The sequence below is a fragment of the Saccopteryx leptura genome, chromosome 2 (assembly GCF_036850995.1).
Source record: "Saccopteryx leptura isolate mSacLep1 chromosome 2, mSacLep1_pri_phased_curated, whole genome shotgun sequence".
In the NCBI taxonomy this organism is placed as follows: domain Eukaryota; kingdom Metazoa; phylum Chordata; class Mammalia; order Chiroptera; family Emballonuridae; genus Saccopteryx; species Saccopteryx leptura.
Window position 1 is genome coordinate 131,990,144 of NC_089504.1, and position 23,888 is coordinate 132,014,031.

The 23,888-nt window shown below is 45.2% G+C and overlaps 1 protein-coding gene across 6 annotated transcripts in view; it reads left to right on the top strand.

Annotated features, from left to right (window-relative positions):
• The first annotated feature begins 1,475 nt into the window (after window positions 1-1,475).
• The window catches only part of FMNL3 (formin like 3), a 61,367-nt gene continuing 38,954 nt past the window's right edge, over window positions 1,476-23,888 (top strand). For 5 of the 6 annotated variants that reach the window (XM_066368743.1, XM_066368744.1, XM_066368745.1 and 2 more), the window contains exon 1: window positions 1,476-1,861. In XM_066368743.1, coding sequence (XP_066224840.1) covers window positions 1,736-1,861 — 126 coding nt within the window. In that variant the 5' untranslated portion in view covers window positions 1,476-1,735. The remainder of the gene's footprint in view (window positions 1,862-23,888) is intronic. The other variant, XM_066368746.1, reaches the window with a different exon arrangement.

A 23,888-nucleotide genomic window follows, 5' to 3' on the forward strand; every position in this document is an offset into this window, starting at 1 on the left:
GGAGTTGCTGGGTGGCTCTCAGTTGGGGCATATGCAGGAGTCTCTCTATCTCCCCTCTTCTCACTTAAAAAAAAAGTTGTCTTACTAGGGAGGCCTTCTCTGACTGTCTTATTTAAAATTTCAACCACCCTACCTCTATACCCTTCAAGTTTTATTCTTATTAACACTGATTACTAACATCTGTATATTTTACTTATTTATTGACCACCTCTCCCCAAGAATGTAAATTCCAAGAGGGCAAGATGTATGCCTTTTATTTATTTATTTATTTTGTTCACTGATGTATCTTCAATGCCTAAAACAGTAATTGACATATAATTAGCTTTTCAGTAAATATTTGTTGAATAAATGAATGAAAGTCAAGATGATAACTTCAGGCATGGTTCGATTTAGATTCTCAGCATGTTACTAGAACTCTATTTTTATCTCTTAGCTTTGCTTTCCTCTGCATTGGCTTTATTCTCAAGCAAGCTTGAGGTGTGTTGCCTGATGACATGATGGCCACCAGCAGAAGCTCTGGATTTACATTCTAATACTTCAGCAGCCCTGATGGAAAGAAAGTGCCTGATTGCTCCAGTGAAAGTCTTAAAAATAAAATCATATTCTGGGCTTGGTTCAAGTGTCAATCCCTAAAACAATCTCCGAAGGTAGAGGAAGAAAATTCTGTGACTGGGCAGGCCTGAGTCATGGGGTTCCCTGGAATCAGGGTAAAGTTCCAGCTCCACATGGACAGAGAATAGGGGAGATTTGGTTTGCTAAAAGGAAAATGGGGTGCTATCACTTGAGGAAGAGGAATGGTGGCAAGGCTGGCAGAAACAACAGATGTCCATCATCAATGATGACCCACCAACAGACCTAACTCAGAACAGCATTCTCCTCTTGCTCCTTCATTTTCACATCCAGCCAGATCCAACTCTGAGCTTGGATAAGATTCTCTCTTCCTAAACGTCTTTTCACCTGTTCATGTCAGTTCGTCTTCCTCATTCCTCAATGCCAGATTCAGATATGATCTCCATTATGATGACTCCTAACAGATGGAGTCGCTCTCCCTCTTCTGAGCATCCTAGTTATTTCTACTTCTCTTGTGGTTATCTTACCACATTTTGCCCTATATTTTACTTATTTGTATACATTGTGAGCACCCTGTGGGAAAAGGGTCGGGTCCATCTCCCAGCTGTGCAAACCAACACCTCACACCCTCCGCTATTGCAGTGATAGATGAGCACCAGGGCCGCCAGGGCGCGCTAGGCGCGAGGCCTCCGTGATTGGCAGGTGCAGCCGTCAATCGCGCGCAGGCGGGAGCGGGGCGGGAGGAGGGGCCTGCATGAATGGGGCGCGCGGCAAGCGGGCTCCAGTCGGCGCTCGCAGGGGAAGCCGGAGTCCCGGCCGGGAGTGGGTGGGAGGAAATGAAAAGGGGGGGTGCGGGGGAGGAAGGGAAAGAGCGCGGGGGGCGGGGAGGGGCAGCGCCGGGGCGGTGCGCCTGGAGAGGCAAGGCGCGGGTGTGAGCGAGAGCTGTGGCCGCGGTGCCGGTCGCTTCTGTGTGGCTGTCTGCTGCGCCGCCTCCGCCATCGTTGCGGGCCGTCGCCTGCGGAACCGTGTGGAGCCCCCGGCGCCCCGGGCCGAGGAGAGGACTGGAGAACCGGCGCTGAGAGAGGAGCCAGGACCGAGCGGCCGAGCCCAAGGCCCCCAGGAGTGGAGGTGGGGGGCCTGAGGCCCCCGAGGGGGCCCCGCCGCAATGGGCAACCTGGAGAGCGCCGACGGGGGTCCGGGTGAACCGCCCTCTGTCTCGCTGCTGCCGCCGCCCGGCAAGATGCCGATGCCTGAGCCCTGTGAGCTGGAAGAGAGGTTCGCCCTGGTGCTGGTGAGAGCGGAGCCCAGTCCCTTCCCCCTTCCACCGCCCCCCTGGTCCCAGCGCCCGGGGTGGGATTTGGCCGCGGTTCCCTCTCTGGCCCACCCCTTCAGTCACGGCTTCCGACAGACCCCGTCCTCCAGCGCCTTTCTGGGAACCTTTGAGCGGCCGCCCGCGGGAGATCCCCGAACGACGACGCAGCCCCTGGACACTTAGGAGGAGGGGTCCCCGGCCCGGGACCTCCCCAGGATCCAGACTTCTTCCTTCCCCCCACCCTCTGCTGCCCTTTTCAATTCTCACCCACTTTCCTGAAAGTCTCCTTAGGTCTCTAGAATTCTCATTTCTAAGCCTCTGGCCGGTGCGGGGGAATTGAGCAGCGTGGGGCAGGCCCACTCCTTAGCCTAAGTCAGGGCTCTCTGACTGGGGAGACCGCCTCTCGTGTTAAATGGAGGCTTTCCAGGGAGCGGATCCCACTCCCAGCCTGGACCAGATGTTTGGGGGAGGTTAGGGGAAATGGGGAGGGGGGCTGGCAGCTCTTGAAGGAGCTGGGATAAAGAGTGATGCCATTCTACTTATTTTCAGAACGGCCTTCAGGCATCCTGCAAAGTTATAGTAGATTTACCTAAAAGGTCTGAACATGTGGATAAGCCATTTCGCTAGTGTATTTTTCCAATTGAAACAATACACAAACCATCCCGCCTCCACCCTCACACACCTTTTAAGTTAAGCCCTAGTGGCTGATTTGTGTTCTTTGCCTGTGTTTCTTTTTAGGCTTTCTGTAGGTTCATTTGGTTTGTATAGATGAGATGAGTTTTTAGAACTGATTTTGCGATTCTCTTTTGGTATGAAAATTGGACATTGATGCCGGGGGCTCTGTGGATAGAGAGAAACCAGAAATATATTGGAGCTAAAGTGAAGTTTTGGAGAAAGAAAGGGAACTAGGTGATGGAATATTTACTCTCAGAGGTCAAAGACTTTGGGAAATAGTTCCTAGTTCCTTAAAGAACTCATTAAGAGGCAGCATTAACGCTGCTGTTATTGTTGGTGTGGCCTGAAGGGCTGACTCTGCCTTTGCCTATGAGGAGGGATAAGTTGTGGACTTAGCAGCCTTATTGGATTTCATCTGCCTTGGAATAGAGAGATTAGATCTGTTGGCATCAGTGGAGCTGTCTGGAGATCCTGGTCTCTCTGGTGGTGGAGAGCCTGACGTAGGCCCACTGGCACCACAGCCAGATCAGAGAGCGTCCATGGGATTCCAAAGGGAAGCAGTATTACTGACACCTCTCTGCACCGACTTTGCAGAGGGCCAGAGGGATCTATCTGGGCCACACATCCTGTGGCCCTCTGCATTTCCCCATGCCTCCTCAGGGGGATGTGGTGAGTCAGTGATTACTAATACGCTGTGGCCATCTCAGAGGCTGAGGAAGAGAACCTAGGGCTTGGTGCCCTTGAGAACAAGAGCTCAACTGTTGAGAGAAAGAGTGGGAGGGAATCTGCACTCCAGTGGGGTGTGCGAAAACCCCCAGTGAGCTGGCATGAGGTAGCCTCAGAAATAGGAGAGAAAGGAAGAGGAGGTGGACTGGGTTGGGGCTGCCTTAGGTTGGGGCTGCCAGGCCATTTGTTGTGAGAGCTCAGAACCAGAGTCAATCATGTCCTCATTGGAGCTTGGTTGATAAATTTGTTTAGTTGGCAAGTTGATGGCTTAATATCCCTAAACTGCACATAATGTCCTGATTTCTAGCGGGAGCACCCAGAAAGCCCAGGTTAAGCAGGGGACTGGACCACCCACTTTGCAAGCCTTCATTTTTGTGTAAAGTTTTGATTTGTTTCCTTGTGGCTTTTGTTTTGGTCTTACTTCTGTGTGCCTGAGCTGCTGCTGATGGGAGGTTGGAACAGGGCAGGCCAGGGCTAGTTAGCTATCTTAAGAGAGAAGGGGATTTTACCTCTCTTTTCCAATACAGGGAAATCATGCTCTCTTGTGGACTTGAGTTCTCTGGGGACTTCTAAAAATATCTTCCTTTGCTCCTGAAATATGCCGTATGTACTATCCTTTGGGAACAATACTGGCTGTTGGGTGATTGACCCTGGAATAGGCTCCGTTTTATTTCTTGAACAGTCAGGAGAAACAGTGTAGTAGAAGTCAGGGCTCTGTCTTAACAATTGTTTTAACCAGTCTGAGCTTTGTCTATAAATTTTATAGATTTCCTTATCTGTAAATTAGAGCTAATAATACCCATCTTGATGAGATTGTGAGAAATAGGTGAGCCCTGTGTAAGGAGTTTGGCACCCAGTAGGTATTCAGTATAGATTAGCTGCTTTTCTTGATTATGTGAGAGTCAGACAAGCTGCTCCTTTTTTACCCTTTTCTTTCCAAGATTGTCATTTTCACTATGATTGATTTGCTTTCACAAAAAGCCAAATAGTATTTGGGGGTGAGAGTTGTTGAGGTGACATACTGGTATCCTGGTTAAGCATGTGGACTTGCAAGTCAAAGTGGGCTGAAATGTGGCTCTCCACAGTTTCTAGTCAGAAAACTGTTTCACCTCAAGCAGGTTAATCTCTTTGAGTCCCAGTTTCCTCTTATAAATGGGAGTAAGAACAGTATTTGCTACTTGGAATTGTGTGGATTTAATGAAACTGCAAGTCAAGTACTTAGCAGAGTCTGCATTTACTATATGCTCAGTAAATAGTAGCTTTTAAATATGTGGTTTTTAGCAGTGACTCAGATCTGAGACCACTTGTATTTCCCAAAATGGGATTTTAAGTTTAGAAATCTGATGAAGCCAGTCTCAGGATATGTCTGGTGCTGTCAGATGGAGGGCTTCCCCAGTCCCAATGTATATATGGAAACCCCCCTAAAAAGCACCCTGGTTGGGCAAGTTGTATCATTGCTGAGTCAAGACCACAGGCTCCCAGCTTTCTGATGCAGACACATGATCTGACCCACAGACTGTCAGCCGAGGTTGGAGAACTCAAGGTCTGAGGCCATGAGGTGATTTGTTCAGGACTTTGATCCTCAGAGTCCTAACCCAGCCTTGGACCCAAATCCAGGGCTTCCCTACTGATGTCCTGGGATACTGATCCCCTCATCCCTGGGGATAACTGAGGTCCTTGATTGGTCCCCTCTGGCTTCTACCATACTCCATGTACTGTACAGATAATATTATTTTCTAGGTGTGTCTCAATATAAAAAAGGTTGCAAGGCTGTTAGACTGTTTCCTTGAGATTCTTCCTTACCCCCCCCCCCCCATCTCAGCAGCAGCTCCCTTTCTGTTGAGTATTGAAAAGTTTAGGGATGGGCATTTATTGGGCTCTTCTTTATTAATACTAGGATGAGAGCTGATCTCTGGTCTGATAAAGCCCCAGTCTATGTTTTGGTCCCCACTAGATTACAGTCCAGTCTCAGTTACTCAGAGGCTAGCATTCTGGCCAGTACTGGCCTTTCTAGATAGAGAGGGGAGGCAGAGGGCTGTAAGGGCATTAAAAAGATAACTCTGCCTTTGCTATGTTTGCATCTTGATTTTATTTTATTTCCTGCTGACTTATTATAGACTTGTGATGGAGTCTGTAGGTTCTGACACCAGAGAAAGCCCTGGATATCAGGAAGAGGTTCTCAGGGCATAAGGGTGGGTTGTATGACAGGCTGCCCCTGCGTCTCTGCCAGAGTTCCTCCTCTCACATTTCTCTGGTGATAACTGATGACTTGGAGTTTTGCTATAAGCGAATCATTGATGTGGGAGCCAAAGCTGGTGTGTGCGCTAGTTGCCTAAGAGGCTTTGACAGGCCTTCTTTCACACAGAAAGGGGTTGGGGAAAAGTTGGACTAAATATCAAGTTCCAAATCACCATGGTGGAATTTTTCCCCCCCAGGATTTTGGTGAATTAGTTCAGGCTGGAATAGGACTTGGGGGAGGGAAAGTACCCTTGACAGCAACTGGTCAGAGGAGCCCCTCTTGTACAGAGACCCCAGTGAGAAGAGCCTAGGCCACAGAGAGGAGCTTCATTCTCTTGACCTTCCCGTATGATCCTGCCTTATTCTGAGGGAGGTGTGTGTATATATGTGTGGGGATGGTCTGGTGGAATGGTGGACTCCTTGTCATTTGGGAATGTTTCCATTGCTCAGAAGATTTGGGGTTTATTTTCCTTTTTCACTTAAGTAATATTCATTTTCTAAAAGTATGAGCAATTAGAAAGAAGATTGAAAATTTACATTGAAGAAAAACATCTGTATTTTCTTTAGTTCCTTTACTAAATGGAGCCAATATTTTAAAACCTGTAATGTTTTTGTCTCTGGCCCTGACCAGGTAGGTTGATTGGTTAGAACAGGGGTAGTCAACCTTTTTATACCTACCGCCCACTTTTGTATCTCTGTTAGTAGTAAAATTTTCTAACCGCCCACCGGTTCCACAGTAATGGTGATTTATAAAGTAGGGAAGTAACTTTACTTTATAAAATTTATAAAGCAGAGTTACAGCAAGTTAAAGCATATAATAATAATTACTTACCAAGTACTTTATGTCAATTTTCGCTAAGTTTGGCAGAATAAGTCTTTATAAAACAACTTACTATAGTTAAATCTATCTTTTTATTTATAGTTTGGTTGCTCTGCTACCGCCCACCATGAAGCTGGAACGCCCACTAGTGGGTGGTAGGGATCAGGTTGACTACCACTGGGTTAGAGTGTCACCCTGACACACTGAGTTTGCAAGTTTGATCCCTGTTTGGGGCATATATACATATGTACAAGAGTCAACCAGTGATGGCATGAATGAGTGGAGCGGCAATTTATTTCTCTATAAATAAATTATTTTTTTTCTCTGAATATATATATATCTCCACTTTGGTGTGTTTTTGTTGTTATTAGTTTTCCCAGACTAATCATTGTAAACATTTATTTTATTTTTATTTACTTATTTTTAGTGATTGTATTTATTGATTTTAGAGAAAGGATAGAGAGAAAGGTGGGGAAAGGAGCTGGAAGCACTAACTTGTAGTAGTTGCTTCTCATATGTGCCTTTTTTTTTTTTTTTTTTGGTATTTTTCTGAAGCTGGAAACGGGGAGAGACAGACAGACTCCCGCATGCGCCCCACCGGGATCCACCCGGCACTCCCACCAGGGGGCGACGCTTTGCCCACCAGGGGGCGATGCTCTGCCCCTCCGGAGCGTCGCTCTGCTGCGACCAGAGCCACTCTAGCGCCTGGGGCAGAGGCCAAGGAGCCATCCCCAGTGCCCGGGCCATCTTTGCTTCAATGGAGCCCTGGCTGCGGGAGGGGAAGAGAGAGACAGAGAGGAAGGAGGGGGGCGGGGTGGAGAAGCAAATGGGCGCTTCTCCTATGTGCCCTGGCCGGGAATCGAACCCGGGTTCCCGTACGCCAGGCTGACACTCTACCGCTGAGCCAACCGGCCAGGGCTCATGTGCCTTGACTGGGCAGGCTCAGGGTTTTGAACCCGTGACCTCAGCATTCCAAGTTGATGCTCCATCCACTGTATCATCACAGGTCAGGCTCATTGTAAACATTTTTAAATACTTGTACAATGGTCCATCAAATGAATGGAACATTGTTTATGTAATTATCCCCCTGTTGTTGGATGTTTAGGTTATTTGCTTCTGTTTGCTATCATAAACAATGCTGTGATGAACATCTTGATGTATAAAGCCTTTTCAGTATTTAGAGTTTTCCTTAAGATGGCAACCCAAATTGAACATTCCAAGTTGTAGGATATGTTTTTAAGTCCTAAATATACATTTCCAAATGGTTTTCTAAAAAGGGAGTAATGCATGTGAGTGTTCCCAAAGTGGAGAATTGAGAATAGCTTCTTTTCTCCTGATTTTGAAAATGATATATGTAAGAGCAAATTAGGAAGTTTAAATATAAAAATGTACAAAATATATAGAAGAGTATAAAGAAGAGAATTAAAATCACCTGTAATCTCACTATCTACTATTAACATTTTGATGTACTTATATATATGCTAACAATTAAGATCATAATGTACATATTATTTTATAAGCTGAATTTTTTATTTTACTATTTTAAGCATTTTCTCATTTGTTTAAATATTCTTCAGTATCATAATTTAATCGCTGCACAGTACTCTATATTATCCTATTTTATTACTGTCTTATAGATCTCTCTTTTTTTTGCTACTATTAATAACACTGTGTTGGATATCCTGTGCATAAATATTTGTGTGCATCTCTGATTATTTCCTTAAGATAAATTATTAGAAGTCAAATTATTTGGTCAAAGGGTATATGTTTTATAAAGGCCTTTGAGAAATATTGATTTCTAAAAATGTTGGCCCTGGCCAGTGGTTCAGTGGCCAGAGCCTAAGCCAGGCATTATGGAGGTCTCAGGTTCGATTCCTGGTTAGGGCACATAGGAGAAACAACCATCTGCTTCTCCCCCTCCCCCTTCACCCCTTCTCCTCCTTCTCACTGTCCTGTAGCCAGTAGCTTGTTTGGTTCAAGCAATGGCCCTGGGCTGTGAGGATAGCTCTACTGGAGCTTCAGCCTCAGGTGCTAAAAATAGCTTGCTTCTGGAGCCTGAGACCCTGATGGGGTTGTCAGGTCGATCCTGGTCAGGGTATATGTGGGAATCTGCCTTACTATCTGCCCTCCTCTTACCTAAAAAAAGAAAAAGGTTGTAACTGTTGGCTTTACCACTTATAGTGTATTTTCCTTTCTTTATAAGCTAACAATTACTGCATGATTTAACTTATAAAAAAATCTTTGCTAAGCCCTAGCTGGGTAGCTCTGGCTAGAGTATCATCCTGATTCACCATGGTTGTGGGTTCAATCCTTGGTCAGGGCACATACAAGAATCAAAAATAAGTGGAACAACAAATCCATGTTCCTCTCTCCTTCCCTCCCTTCCTCTCTTTCTCTAAAATTAAAAAACAAACACAAAAAACCTTTGCCAATTTTATAATGAGGAATGTATCTTACTTTATTTAAAGGTTTTATTTATTGATTTTAGAGAGAGAAGAGAGAAAGGGGAGGGAGTTAGGGAGGAGCAGGCGGCATTAACTCGTACTCCCATATATGCCTTGACCAGGCAAGCCCAGGATTTTAAACCAGCGACCTCAGCATTCCAGGTTCACACTCTATCCACTGTGCCACCACAGATCAGGTGAGAAATGCTATCTTGTTTTACTTTGTATTTCTGTCAATGTTTCATTATGGGTGTTTTGGCTATCTTTTGTTTGTTTCCTTTGCTCTCTGTTAGGAATTTATTATACACACACACACACACATACACACACACACACACGTATGTCTGTGTAATAAATGTATATACTTTTCATTATAAAATATTTCTCACATATAACTTTATGTAAGTTTAAAATAATAATAAAGTGGCCACCAGTGTATCCACTGTGTTCTTGAAATAGCTTCCTGCCCCTTAAAATTTCTTCTTCCTGCTGTTACCTGGGATGCAAAGCCCTTTTAACTCAGGACTCGTTTGGTCTGTTTCTGTAGCTGGGACAGTCCAGGTGGCAGCCACACCAGTGCTTCATAGCTCTGTCTGTGGGGAAACAACTGCTGCAGCTGCTGAGAACAGGAACTGGTCTTGGTGGAAATAGCTAATCTTCACTGAAGTGAAAAAAGAAGCCAAGGTAGAGAGGAAATGAGACCACAGATCCTCCCCTGCCCCTGAGGTTGCCTGGGAAGGCTAGCTGGAGCCAGGGCCCTGTTTTGTGGTCAAGACTGAAGTATCCGTCCCAGAACTGACTGTAGTGGCCCAAGGGACAGCAGTGCTCGCTGCCTGAAATTTATATGATATCTGGTTGGCCTGGCTGGTCACCTCCATTCTAGGGAAGCATTTCTCCCAAGTCTGAGCTGAACTGAAGCAGTGCCAGGGAAAGGCCGGGGGTTCGTTCCAGTTCGGAAGTGCACTTTAGAGAAGAGGAAGGACCTTTTTCTTTGAAGATAAGAGAGGGTGCTGTCTCTATACAGCTCTCCCTCCCCCTTGCTTCTCTCTGGGTACTTTAGGGCCCCTTTTGGAAAAGTACCAGATTGGAACTTGAGGGTTTTAAAATCATCATCCATGAACAAGAAAAGTGGATTACAAAAAAGAGGTGAACTGGGTGGCTAGAATTCCTGAGTTCCCATTTCCAGTCTCTTGCCTCCCTCAGCAGAGCCACCACATCTTTGTATCTTGTTTTCCTTCCATATGGAAGAATAAGCCCCCAAGAAAGATGTTGAGATACTCTGGTTGTCTGCCTCCAACTTGCCTTTCTACTTTTCATCTTTCAGAATCCTCTTTCCAGCCCTTACTGGGTAGCTCAGTTGAGTAGATTGTCATCCCAGTACACCAAGGTTGCTGGTTCAATCCCCTGTCAGGGCACATACAAGAACAATCAATACATAAATAAGTGGAACCACAAGTTGGTCTCGGTCTCTCTCTCTCTCTCTCTCTCTCTCTCTCATCAGGAAAAAAAAGCCTCCTCTTTCCATATTTTCTTAATCTGTCTGCCATCACCTCACAACAAAGTTAGGAGTTTGTATATTGGGTAGGACTTGGGTAGGGTTTTTGGGGAGCTGTTTTCCCCTACTCCCAGCTTTACTGTTAATATTTTGCATACTCTTTTCGGTTTATAAATACTTTGAGTTCCTTGAAAGGTGTTCTAAGCAAGGGACTAAGAGAATTCTTATTTTTTAAATGTTTATTTTACTGATTTTAGAGAGAGGAAGGGGGAGGGGGAGAGACAGGAACATGTGTTCCTGACTGTGCCCTGACCTGGAATTGAACTGGCTACCTCTGCATTTTAGGACAGTGCTCAAACCAACTGAGCTATCTGGCCAGAGCTAAGAGAATTATTTACATGACAAATGTTGTCAGTAAAAGGACAGTTTAGGCTATTGTATACCCTTGATGGTTCAGTTCTTGTCCTCACCTTTTCCCCTTATTCCTTCCCTATCTCTTTTACCACTTTCCCACCTTCACTCAGCATTATCACCAGGGCTGGAGTTGCGCTGGTGGTCTTGCCTCTGGGTTCCTAAAAATATTAACAAGGAAGGTATGTATTCTCTTCTTCCCCTGCGTGCTCATTTCTACTTGGATCTAGACTAGAGAATGTCATAGCCTTCCTAGCCTTCTTCCTGTTGCTCAGCTTAGCCTATCTCGAAGTAAGCTGGGGATGAGCCTAGTGTTTAGGTACTTTAAGGGATAGTTATCCTGTTTTAAGAACTACATATAGCAGCTCTGGTTGGTTGGCTCAGTGGTAGAGCGTCGGCCTGGCGTGCAGGAGTCCCGGGTTCGATTCCCGGCCAGGGCACACAGGAGAAGCACCCATCTGCTTCTCCACCCCTCCCCCTCTCCTTCCTCTCTGTCTCTCTCTTCCCCTCCCGCTGCCAAGGCTCCATTGGAGCAAAGATGGCCCGGGCGCTGGGGATGGCTCCTTGGCCTCTGCCTCAGGCGCTAGAATGGCTCTGGTTGCAACAGAGCGATGCCCCAGATGGGCAGAGCATTGCCCCCTGGTGGGCATGCCCGGTGGGTCCCAGTCGGGCGCATGCAGGAGTCTGTCTGACTGCCCAACCCCCCCCCCCCCCCCCCCCCGTTTCCAACTTCAGAAAAATACAAAAAAAAAGAACTACATATAGCTTAAAGTTCAGTTAGTTTCTGCTCATTTTTTACCAGCTTGCATGCAGGGAGCTGGGAAACCAATCTCTAGATCTTCCCAGTGTTTCCCATGAAACTTGAAAAAAATTTGTTCTGGTTGGAAGTAGTTGGTTTGAGATCTTGCTGGCTCAGGATCCGGTGAAAGAAAGAGCATCAGTTTAGAGTCAGAAGACTTGGGTTCTGATCCAGCTGTATAGCCCTTTTTCCTCCCCAGCTGAATGACTTTGGGCAAAACGTAGAACTTTTCTGAGCCTATTTCATCCTTTATGAAAAGGGTGATGATATTTTACAGGGTTTGCAGGATGCTTAAAGTAGAAAACACTTTGTAACATATAAAAGTTCTACAAATAAATGTTTGTGGCATATACAGTACTCACTCTACCACCTCTGTTCCCTTAAAGTGGTTTTCAACTGGGGGAGGTATTGCCCCAGCAGGGAATTCTGGGAAACAAGTGAGGATGCTTGGTTGTTTTGTTTATCACACTGATGGGGTTGGGAGAGTGGAGATGGTGTGGGGGGGCTCCTGGCCCTTAGAGTCTGAACACTGGGATATTAACCACCCTAAGGTGTTGGGGTCATCTTTACCAATAAAGAATGATCCTGTCCACAATGCTGATAGCATCCTTGCTGAGAATCCTCTTCTACTAAATTTGTACCTCCATTGTCCTGTGTCCCAGTTGGGGATGAAGCTTAAAAAGCGGTAAAAGTGAAGGCAGAGCCATAGTTATTGGTGCTTTCTTAGTTTTCCTATTTCCTATTACTAGAAGCAGACTTGTTTTTATTACCTCTCTCTGTAGGGTTAGTGCCTGATTCCTTGATTTCCTCTGTGTGTGGGTTTTACCCTAAAACTTACCAAGAAGCAGCTAGAGTATATATACTTCACTGCTGCCCTTTGCCTACCCCCTCGTTAGTTTGTCAAATCAGGGTAAAAACTCCTTTTAGTTTGGGAATATATTTGAGAGATCTTTCAACAGTGCTACTGAATCTTCTGGGTAACAGACCTTTTTAAAAATCTGATTAAATCTGCAACCCCTAATTCTCCTTTTCTCTATGTATATGTGCAAACACACATAGTATTTCAGGGGAGAGTTTAAAGCTCGTTCTTGAATCTGAGAGGGAATCCCTGGCTTTTATCCTAGAGCAGTGGTCGGCAAACTCATTAGTCAACAGAGCCAAATATCAACAGTACAACGATTGAAATTTCTTTTGAGAGCCAAATTTTTTAAACTTAAATTATATAGGTAGGTACATTGTTATTAACTTGATTAGGGTACTCCTAAACTGGCCTTTGCTAAAAACATCCTCAGTTTGATTGAGCCGCATGTGGCTTGCGAGCCGCAGTTTGCTGACCTCTGTCCTAGAGGGATAGGAGGAATAGGAGGGTAGTGCTGGGTGAGGAAAAGCAGGAGGTCCTTGATACAAACAGTGCTCTTGATATTTTATAAGGAGGAGCCCTGGTTATCAGAGCAGATAAAATGATGCCCCTGTTGGCAGATCTAAAAAGAGCTTGTTGAAACTTGGCTGACTCATTCAGGGAGATAGTGTGGCCCCTGGACATTTTGGTTTAAACTGATTATGGACACTGTGGTGGGGTTTGCCCCTTTGACCTAGAACCTCTACCTCCAGGAACATCTAGATAGGCGTGACAGTATGTGCTTTGACAAGCCAGGGAATCCAGTGGCATTCTTGCAGTGTGGCCCAAAGGTTAGGTCATATCCTGTGGTGAGAGGTACTGCTTACCTAAAGCTGCAGTTCTCCCCTGCAGACCTAAGGTCTCCAGGACTATCCAGACACTTGACTTCCCAGGGAGTGCCTGGAGGGGACTGCGAGCATCCAATCTGTAGATGTTACTGCTATGCCTGACTCTTTGAGTCGTGAGTTTTTTTCATGTTCCCTGACACCGGGAGTGAGGTTTTTTTTTCAAAAAATGAAATTAGTTCCAGTTCCAGTTTTATTAACTTAAAATCATGTTTGTTTGATAACCAACTTATGGAAACAAGAAGAACATACATTTGCCTTTTATTTTAATGTTGCCTTGCACATTTTTTAAATAAAAATTTTTGTACAATGGGCAGGAGGCACGAGGACGTACATGAACGTTTATACTGCTCAAAGGGTTAAATCTTGTTGCTTTCTGCCTTACAAAAGCAAAACAAAACAACAACAGAAAACCCTACACTTAAAAAAATTTTTAGCCTGACCTGTGGTGGCGCAGTGGATAAAGCGTCAACCTGGAAATGCTGAGGTCGCCAGTTCGAAACCCTGGGCTTGCCTGGTCAAGGCACATATGGGAGTTGATGCTTCCAGCTCCTCCCCCTTCTCTCTCTCTGTCTCTCTCTCCTCTCTCTCCCTCTCTGTCTCTCTCTCCCCTCTCTCTCTCCCTCTCTGTCTCTCTCCCCCTCTCTCCTCTCTAAAAATGAATAAATAAAAAAATAAATAAACTTAAAAAAAATTTTTTTTAATTTTTTTTTAAATTTATTGACTTTAGGCCCCAGCCGGTTGGCTCAGCGGTAGAGCGTCGGCCTGGCGTGCGGGGGACCTGGGTTCAATTCCCGGTCGGGGCACATAGGAGAAGTGCCCATTTGCTTCTCCACCCCCCCCCCTTCCTCTCTGTCTCTCTCTTCCCCTCCTGCAGCCAAGGCTCCATTGGAGCAAAGATGGCCCGGGCGCTGGGGATGGCTCCTTGGCCTCTGCCAAAGATGGCTCCCAGGCGCTAGAGTGGCTCTGGTCGCGGCAGAGCATCGCCCATGGTGGGCGTGCCGGGTGGATCCCAGTCGGGCGCATGCGGGAGTCTGTCTGACTGTCTCTCCCCGTTTCCAGCTTCAGAAAAATACAAAAAAAAAAATTTATTGACTTTAGAGAGCGAGAAACATTAATTTGTTGTTCTACCCATCCATGCATTTTATTGATTGATTCTTTTTTTAAAAAAGTTTATTTTTATTTACAACTTTTTTTTTTTTCTTACAGAGACAGAGAGAGTCAGAGAGAGGGATATAGACAGGGACAGAGACAGGAACGGAGAGAGATGAGAAGCATCAATTATTAGTTTTTTGTTGCTCATTGCGACACCTTAGTTGTTCATTGATTGCTTTCTCATATGTGCCTTGACCACAGGCCTTCAGCAGCCCGAGTAACCCCTTGCGGACCCCAGCCAGAGACCTTGGGTCCAAGCTGGTGAAGTTTTGCTCAAACCAGATGAGCCCGGGCTCAAGCTGGCGACCTCGGGGTCTCGAACCTGGGTCCTCGGCATCCCAGTCCGATGCTCTATCTACTGTGCCACCGCCAGGTCAGGCTATTGATTGATTCTTGCATGTGCCCCTACTGGAGACAAAACCCACAACCTTGGCACATTGGGACAATGTTCCAACCGATGGAGCCACTTGGCCAGGACCCTACACTTTTTTGACTACTCAGAATATTTTATATTAACATTTTTGAAGAAAACTTTGAATCTTTTCAGGTCATTATGAATAAAAGTTTTTTTCAGGACAACATTAAGAACATTCTTTTCTGGGTGGAGTCACCCATCCCATTCTTTTAGGAATGGCTTAGTTTCTTGTCTCCACCAAATGCCTGTATTTAATTTGTATATGTTAAGGAAAGAGAATTAACATTTGTTGAGTATGTGCTGCATGCTTTTACATTTAACTTGACAGCAACTCTATGAGGCAGTTATTTCATTTTTATTTTATAGGTGATGAAACCAGAGCTCGGAGGGATTAGCTAATTTGGAAAAGGTCTCTGCTTAAATGTCACTTACTTAGGCTTTAAGCAAAAATTTTTGGTTAGATATTTTGTTCATGCTAAAAGAACTGCTAGAAGTACAACTTCTAAAAGATGCTTAATCCTTGATTTTATATATACATGCACACACACACACATACACACACATATACATACACAGACATTTTAAAATGCATCGAAAAATTTCTGGAAGGATACAAATAAAACGTAATAATAGTTACCTCTGGGATGCAGGAAGGGAACCATAATGAAAGACACAAGAGAGTTGAAGGAAATTTAGCTTTTAACTGTTGATATTTTTTACAAAGAGAATGGACTTATATATTAGTCATGTAATTAAAAGTTAAAGAAAACATTCTTTGCCTCCCTAGAAATCAAGGAAATGAACAATTATATGATATACTTTCTATACTAATTACCTCAGTAAAAATTTAAAGATTGACAGTATCCATGGTTTTCATTAATGATACATTAATACACTATTAATGGTAGGGTAATTTGGTACAGACATTTCAGAAGGCATTTTATAGGGTCTTTCAATGTCAAATGTGCATACTCTTTAACTGAGTCATCCCACGCCAGGAAACTGACCTATAGAACTTTTTACAAATATGCATCCAAAGGATCCTCAGACTGCATTGTTTAACAGTAAAAAACTGGAAAAAAAAGTTGATTGTGCATTTCCTACCTAAATCTTTTTCTCTTCCATTCACCTAGTTACTCAAGGCAAATACTGGGAATTATTATTAATATTTCCTTCTCCCTTCCCCCTACCCAATCTATCAGCAAGCCCTGCCAATTCTACCTTCAGAAATATATCTCAGATCCACCCATTCTCTCTATCTCTACTGCCACCTGCCTCAGGCTAAGCCAATATCAGCTCTTACTTGTATTTTATCCAACCAACTGTCCTCCAGTTTCCTCTTGTGCCTCTTTCTTCATCCTTCCATCTGTGCTCCTCAAAGCAGTTAAATTTAAAATATAAATCAGCTAGCATTATTCTTCTGCCTAAAAACCTTTAATGGCTTCCTTTTGTACTAAGAAAAAAAAGCAGGGTACCAGCCTGGGCTCTTAGGGGCTGCATTATTTGGCTCTTGCTGACCTCTTCAACTTTATACTTGCCTTCCTGTTTACCAAGCTCCACATTAGCCTGCTTTCAGTTCAGGACAATCTCGTGTCTCAGGGCCTTTGCACAAGCTGTTTCCTCTCCTGGAATGCCATTTTGCTGAATCTTCAATTGGCTCGATTCAGCTTATAAGGTCTCAGTTTTAAAAATGCCATCTCTCAGGACTCCCTGCCTTATTATTCTATCTTAGTGTCCTATTCATTTCTTTTGTATTATTTTCCATTTTGAAATTATTTGATTACTTGTTTATTATCTGTCTCTCCAGACTGTTGACTCTATCAGGGTGGGGACTTTATATATACTTATCACCATACTGCCATACCTGGCACCAGGTAAGCACCCAGTAAACGGCTGTGGCTGATGGGAATCTCCAAGATACGTGTGTCTAAATATAATAATCTAAAAAGGCAGTTGCAACACTATATATAATGCTTTATCAAGCCACATATGTTTGTTTGTTAATGTATAGAAAAAAGGCCTGGAGGAATCAACACCAAGCTGTTAATCATGGTGACCTAAGGAGGGGGATGGGTAGGGTTGGGGGCTGAACAGTGACATTTTTTATTCTATAAGCTTTTGAGTTGATTGATTTTTTAAAATAATATGTATTCATGTAATAAATACTCTTTTAATGGAAAACGAGGAATCAAAATAGAGATAGAGGACTCAACTATTATTGCAAAAAAATAGAGCCCCCTCTCTTATTCTCTGCACTGAGCCAAAAGAAGAGAAGAAAAGGAGACAGGCCACCAGTGGGTTTAGCAGTCAGCCATAGCCCTTTTCCTCCCCTGTGTTGAGCTTGGTCCTAGTTCTCAGTAGAAAGACTCCTAAGAGATGCTTTTCTGCCCTGAGGCTGTATGTTAAGTTGTTAAATGTAGGCATGACCTTGGTTCCCCACACGCAGCCAGCCGGGCTGTGTATTTTTAGCCTCTTTCATTTTCAGATCAGTGAAAGCTGCACCTCTAGTCTTAACAGAGCTCAGCAGGTGAAGTCATCGAAGAGAATATGGGTGAGTTCTGGGCTTCACTGCAGCTAAGCTTCTCAAAGTCAGTTAACTTCAGCAGCCCTGACCCCATGGAAGCCACATTCTCTAGAATCTTGTCTCCCAAGAATACAGATAGTTAATCATTTTAATAGCTAACATTTAGTGAATGTTAATCTCATGCCAGGCACTATGTAAAGCTCTTTACATACATTATCTCATTTAATCATCTCAACTCTATGAAGTAGTTATTATTATCTCCATATTATAGGTGAGGAAATTGAGATTCAGGGAGGTTAAATATACTGCTCACAAAAATGAGGGGATTTTTCAAAATGAATATGAAGCGATAGCATATTCCCTAATTTTTTGTGAGCAGGTAGTTCATTTAAGATCACACAGTTAGGCCCTGGCCGGTTGGCTCAGCGGTAGAGCGTCAGCCTGGCGTACGGGGGACCCGGGTTCGATTCCCGGCCAGGGCACATAGGAGAAGCGCCCATTTGCTTCTCCACCCCCCCCCCCTCCTTCCTCTCTGTCTCTCTCTTCCCCTCCCGCAGCCAAGGCTCCATTGGAGCAAAGATGGCCCGGGCGCTGGATGGCTCCTTGGCCTCTGCCCCAGGCGCTAGAGTGGCTCTGGTCGAGGCAGAGCATTGCCCCCTGGTGGGCAGAGCGTCGCCCCTGGTGGGCGTGCTGGGTGGATCCCGGTCGGGCGCATGCGAGAGTCTGTCTGACTGTCTCTCCCCATTCCCAGCTTCAGAAAAATACAAAAAAAAAAAAAAAAAAAGGATCACACAGTTAGGTGGTGAAGTCTAGATTTGAATCCAAGCAGTCTGTCTCCAAAGCCCACATCTTTAACCTCAATCCCCTTCTCTTTCCAGGTTCAGCCCCCTTTGCCCTCATGGCTGCTATGGTGGACTACAGGGGAAGTTCTAGAACAAGTCTTCCTTTGCTAAGAGGTGTACTGGAAAGATTTGGGCTTAGGAGTCAGTCATTCTTGGGTTTGAATCTCAGCTCTCCCACTAACACATTAATTATTCAACAAGTTTTTGTTGTTGCTTCTTTACTTACTCTGTGCCGGTGATACCACTGGGTATACTATGGTGAATAAACAAATATCACCTCTGCTTTCATGAGGAAAGACATTAAACAAATAAATATTTAATTATAAATTATGCTATTTCCTTGGGAGGTAAAGAACAGATTGTTAGAAGAGAGCATAGCCAAAGAAAGGTAGGCACCTCTAAAGAAAGGCCAGAGACAGTCTTGGAAGTCTGTGAGAAACTTTCTACTTTGATTTTCCTTCCTTTCTTGATTTATTAAGGAAATATGTCCTAGGTGACTGCTGTATACATAGTACTTCCCTGAATGCTTTGTCGAATGCCAAAGAAGTGGAAGACAAGGCCCTGGCTGGTTGGCTCAGTGGTAGAGCGTCAGCCTGGCATGTGGAAGTTCCGGGTTTGATTCCCGGTCAGGGCACACAGGAGAAGTGACCATATGCTTCTCCACTCTTCCCCCTCTCCTTCCTTTCTGTCTCTTTCTTCCCCTCCCATAGCCAAGGCTCCATTGGAGCAAAAGTTGGCCCACGCGCTGAGGACGGCTCCATGGCCTCCACCTCAGGTGCTGGAATGACTCCTGCTGCAACGGAGCAACGCCCCAGATGGGCAGAGCATCGCCCCCTAGTGGGCATGCTGGGTGGATCCCGGTCGGGTGCATGCAGGAGTGTTGTCTGACTGCCCCCCTGCTTCTCACTTCGGAAAAATACAAAAAAAGAGGTGGAAGACAGTGCTCGCTAAGTTGGAGAAACAGAATTTTTATCTGGAACTGTACTATAAGCAATTAGAAAATTAAAACAAGTGTGTGTCCTCAGGTTGTCTACGAGGCTGTCTGTGTGCCTCAGGTACTTTATTCATAATATGGGGATACTTTTCGCCTTGCCCAATCCCAAGTATTTCGGAGACCAAATGAGATCATAAGGTGATGGGTGTCACACAGATATAGGCACAAAAGGATTGGAGAGTTAGGGAAGCATTAGCATGGCATAGGATCACTAATCAGGCAGTGCTCTAAGGAAGGCATGGACTTCAAGTGGGGTCTTAAAGATGACAGGTGTGGATCAGGGAGAGCAGGCTGTTGTAGGCCAGAGCACATAAGAGGAGATCAAAAAGGAAGAAAGAGCCAGCTGTATGAGGGGCAGCCTTGAGCCCTCCCTGCTGGGATAGCAGAGTCCAATTACAGACAGAGAGGTGAGTTTGGGTCAGAACAGATAATCAGAGAGTTTTGTCTGAAGAGCCCTTTAGGGCAGGAAGTAGGGGAATGGCACCCTTTCCCAGCTTGTCATCCAGGCCAGATACCTGGCATCACTCTAGGCTACTTCTCTCACCTTCTCCATATGTACTGCCACTGCTTTAGTTGGCCCTCGTCACTTGCCTTCTCTGTTGTAATAGACATTTTTTGGCTCTCTATTCCGATCTTGCAGACCCACCTGCCCTGATCCATTGTCATAGCTGTATGCAAAGGTCTGGGTGAAGAGTTTTCTAGGGAGAGGGAACAACCTATTCAAGCCTTGGGGTAGAAAAGAACTTGGCACATTCTAGGAACTGAAGGAATGCCAGACTGGTTGACAAGGCTGCTGAAGAGATGTTTCGAGAAGGAAGAAAAGAGATGAGCAGGGCCCAGGTCATAGGGACCTGTGCTGTGTGGGAGGCGCGGTACAGAGTTACAATTACTCACGGATGGATTTGAGGGAGAAATTTATTATGATTAATAACAATAAAAAATATTAAGGCAAAATCAAAAGGGGATTGCACTTAAGTAACTTAGAATAAAGAGAAAGGATCAATGCAACGATGAGCTATACAACATCACCAAATGAAGAAACATTAGCCTGGGCTCTAGAGTGATAACTAGTTAAAACAAAACACTAAGACAGAGAGAATTATGGGTATGTAAGAATCTCACCAAACCGTGGAGGAACATATCACCAGACTGGAAAGCGTCAGCCTGGGCTCCAAAGTCGGCCAGCTGCCATGCACATGGAGAGGAAGAGTTCTCTAGAGCTTCAGGGGCGCTCTGAGACCGGACCTATACTTACAGGGAAATTTTGGCTGGTGGCTATTACACGAGGGCCCTTGGTGTATAACTTCTAGGAACAAAGAAGAGGCACCACATTCTGAAATAATTCACTAGGCCGGCAGTCCAGTGGGAAGACCACCCTCCCTGGCTTCAGGGGAGACTGCAGCAGGACGACTCATCCCACCCTGAGTCAATGACTCAGTCAATTCCTGCAGCCGTTTTTTGTGACCCTTTTTGTTCGTGTTCAGTTGAGTTCAAATTTATATATGTATACTGTTCCTACACAGGACCTTCTTGGCCTTGGTGAGAACTTTGGATCTCAGTTGTTGGAGGAGTGACTTGATCTGCTTTATAGTTTTCAGAGTTCACTGTGGCTGCTATATGGAAAGCCGTGGAATCAGGCTCCCCTCTGGGCAGCATGTTGGGCTCCTCACTCAACTCGGCCCAGCAGAACCACCATGCCCTTTGCCCTTTCAGGTTTGACTGGTGCTCTGTCCTCAGCCCTATACCCCTACTCAGGCCAGAAAGGGCAGTGCCTCTGCTAGGTTGGCCCCAGTGTTTGGCGTGCCTCCCGGTGGCCTGAGCCTATAATTTGTTGGGTTGGCTGGTTACAAAAATAAAAAGTGCGACCTATAACTAAAGCTGAGTGGATTCAGTAAATAGGGAGCTTTTAATTTGCCAATGTCCTGGGCTGTATTTAACTGGAGAAGAAATGTGTCTCCTCCCTGGACTCTGCTCCATTTTCTCCCTTTAGTGCCCACTCTGGGGTGGGTTAAAGTTTGTGGGCCTGGAGGTGAGCTGTGGAGGACTTTAGGGAGATATTTGGAAGGGACATTAGGGTCCAAAGACAGGTTTGATGGGACTTCCTGCGAAGTTGTCATTATTCAGTCCTTCTTATGTAGCCCACTGGGATGGAAGTAGAGTTTTTGAATGTTTGATTGTATGATCACTCATTTATTCATTCAACAAAAAATTATTGAGTGTTTACTCTGTATTTTAGACATTGGGCGTATCATAGTGAACAGATGAGACAAAGAGAGCTGCTCCACGGAGTTCACATTGTTGTTGGAGAGAACAATAAACAAATATACAGATATGTAATGTTAAGTCGCAGTGAGTACTATGAAGAAAAAGAAGGAAAGAGGATAGAGAGTAATAGGCAATATTTTAGATAAGATGATGTCAAAATTTGGGGATGAGATACAAGAGGAATAATGCAGTTGTGAAGGGCAACTACCTGTGGACTCTGGATTCCGGCTCCTGAGTGTTTCTCTGAGGAAGGGGCTCCCCGTGAAGTGACTCCCCATGGCGGCACAGCCAGTCTGGGCAGGACTTAGGTCATTGTTTATGTAGGGGCACAGCTGGGTCCTAGTCCCAGGTGGGCCCCGGTCAGAGTCTTTGGTTGCCTCTTCCCTGCTCCACTTGTCAGAACTGTCTGCAGGGCTGGGCAGGGTGCTGATTAACTGTAAATAGATACTTGTCTTTCCAGGGCTTCTCAAGCCGGATTCTCTCAAGATTTCCTGAAGTCACTCTGTGTGTTCTTGGCTAGAGGAGGAATAAGAGCTGCCTGAGAAACTGCAAGGAGTGCAGGGGTTTCTTCAGCCTGGGACTGGGTACTCAGCCAGGCTTTTTGTGAGCGCTTTGGTGCTCATTGGCTTTGAATTTGAATCCTTGCTCTGCCATTTATTAGCGCTATGACCCTGAGCCAGTGTCTTAACTTCCTTGAGCCTCAGTTTCTTTATAATCAGGATAATACTACTTAGCTTCTAGGGATTTTGTGAGGACTAGATAACATATGTAAAACATTCAGGGTAGTGTCTGGCAGTGTGGGTGCTCAATTTTAAGTAGAAATATTCTAAGACCATTAACCTCTTCAAGTCAGGGATCTGGTATTAAGAGGTCCAATGAAAATATTCAAGAAATTCCTAGCGTGCGGAGGACCCGGGTTCGATTCCCAGCCAGGGCACATAGGAGAAGCGTCCATTTGCTTCTCCACCCCTCCGCCGCGTCTTCCTCTCTGTCTCTCTCTTCCCCTCCCGCAGCCAAGGCTCCATTGGAGCAAAGATGGCCCGGGCGCTGGGGATGGCTCTGTGGCCTCTGCCCCAGGCGCTAGAGTGGCTCTGGTCGCAACATGGCGACGCCCAGGATGGGCAGAGCATCGCCCCCTGGTGGGCAGAGCGTCGCCCCATGGTGGGCGTGCCGGGTGGATCCCGGTCGGGCGCATGCGGGAGTCTGTCTGACTGTCTCTCCCTGTTTCCAGCTTCAGAAAAATGCAAAAAAAAAAAAAAAAAAAGAAAAAAAAAAAAAAAAAGAAAATATTCAAGAAATAGAAGTTATTGTTGATGAGTAGAGACTGGTTCTGTGTACCTCAGAGTTGTAAAAACACTAAACTGCATACTACACATGAGTCACCTTGTCATCCTTGGCGATGATGACCTCTCTCTCAGCTTTGTCATGACCTCTCCTCAGCCCTTAGCACCTCCAGGAATTGACATAGCCCTTGGCCTGCCCTTGAGCACATTTCACCTCTGATACAACCATAGAAGGGTCGGACTTTAAGAGCCTTCTGGACTGGGGTATTTATCAAGGCCAGCACTGCCAGCATAGGCCTCCTGAGATTGAGTCCTGTGCTTCTAGGACTGGATTGAACTCGTGCTGGAGGCCTCTGTTATGTGGGGAGATCACACACTTTCCTCCCCTCAATGCCAGCCTTAGAGTGAGGACTAGAGAATGTTCTCAAATGGCTGGATGAGAGATAGCTAAACAGGAAAGAGCATCTTCGTATGAACCTTCTGTGTCCAGAGTATGCTCGGGCCCCTTACTTTGGTCAGACTTCTTGTTTGTGGTTGTGGTATTTTGTTTTTACTTGCTGCTCAGCAGAATCAGCATCACACAAGCACTCATTATCCTCAGGCCCTGGCAATCAGGGCACTTGCTGAATCCCTTGTAAAGTGCTTACGTCTACACATTATTTTCCGGTGTATCTGGCATGAGTTCCAGATGGAAGGCCCAATAGCAGCTATTAGTTGCTCCCTTTGGGCTTGGCTAATTATTGATGGCATTGTAAGTGACTAAGGAATTAAGAATCTTGTGCATTTATGGGACAACAGATCCTGGTGAGCTCCCAAAGCATGTATCTATCATTTCCCCAGAATGTCATTGTTAAAAATTATGAGCATAAACTCAGGAGTTGAGGGATAGCTAGCTAGAGAGTGTCTGTGGCATCTGGCTTCTCGGTCAATTCCCTGCAAAAACTGTAAAGTAACCACTTAGTACTTGTTGCCTACAGAAGCCCAAGAAAATGTCAAGATGCTATCAACATTATAAAAGCAGTGCTGGCTGCTTTTGATGGACTTAGAGCAGGGGTTGGGAACCTATGGCTCACGAGCCAGGTGTGGCTCTTTTGATAGCTTCATCTGGCTCACAGACAAATCTTTAATAAAAAATAATAACGTTAAAAATATAAAACATTCTCATGTATTACAACCC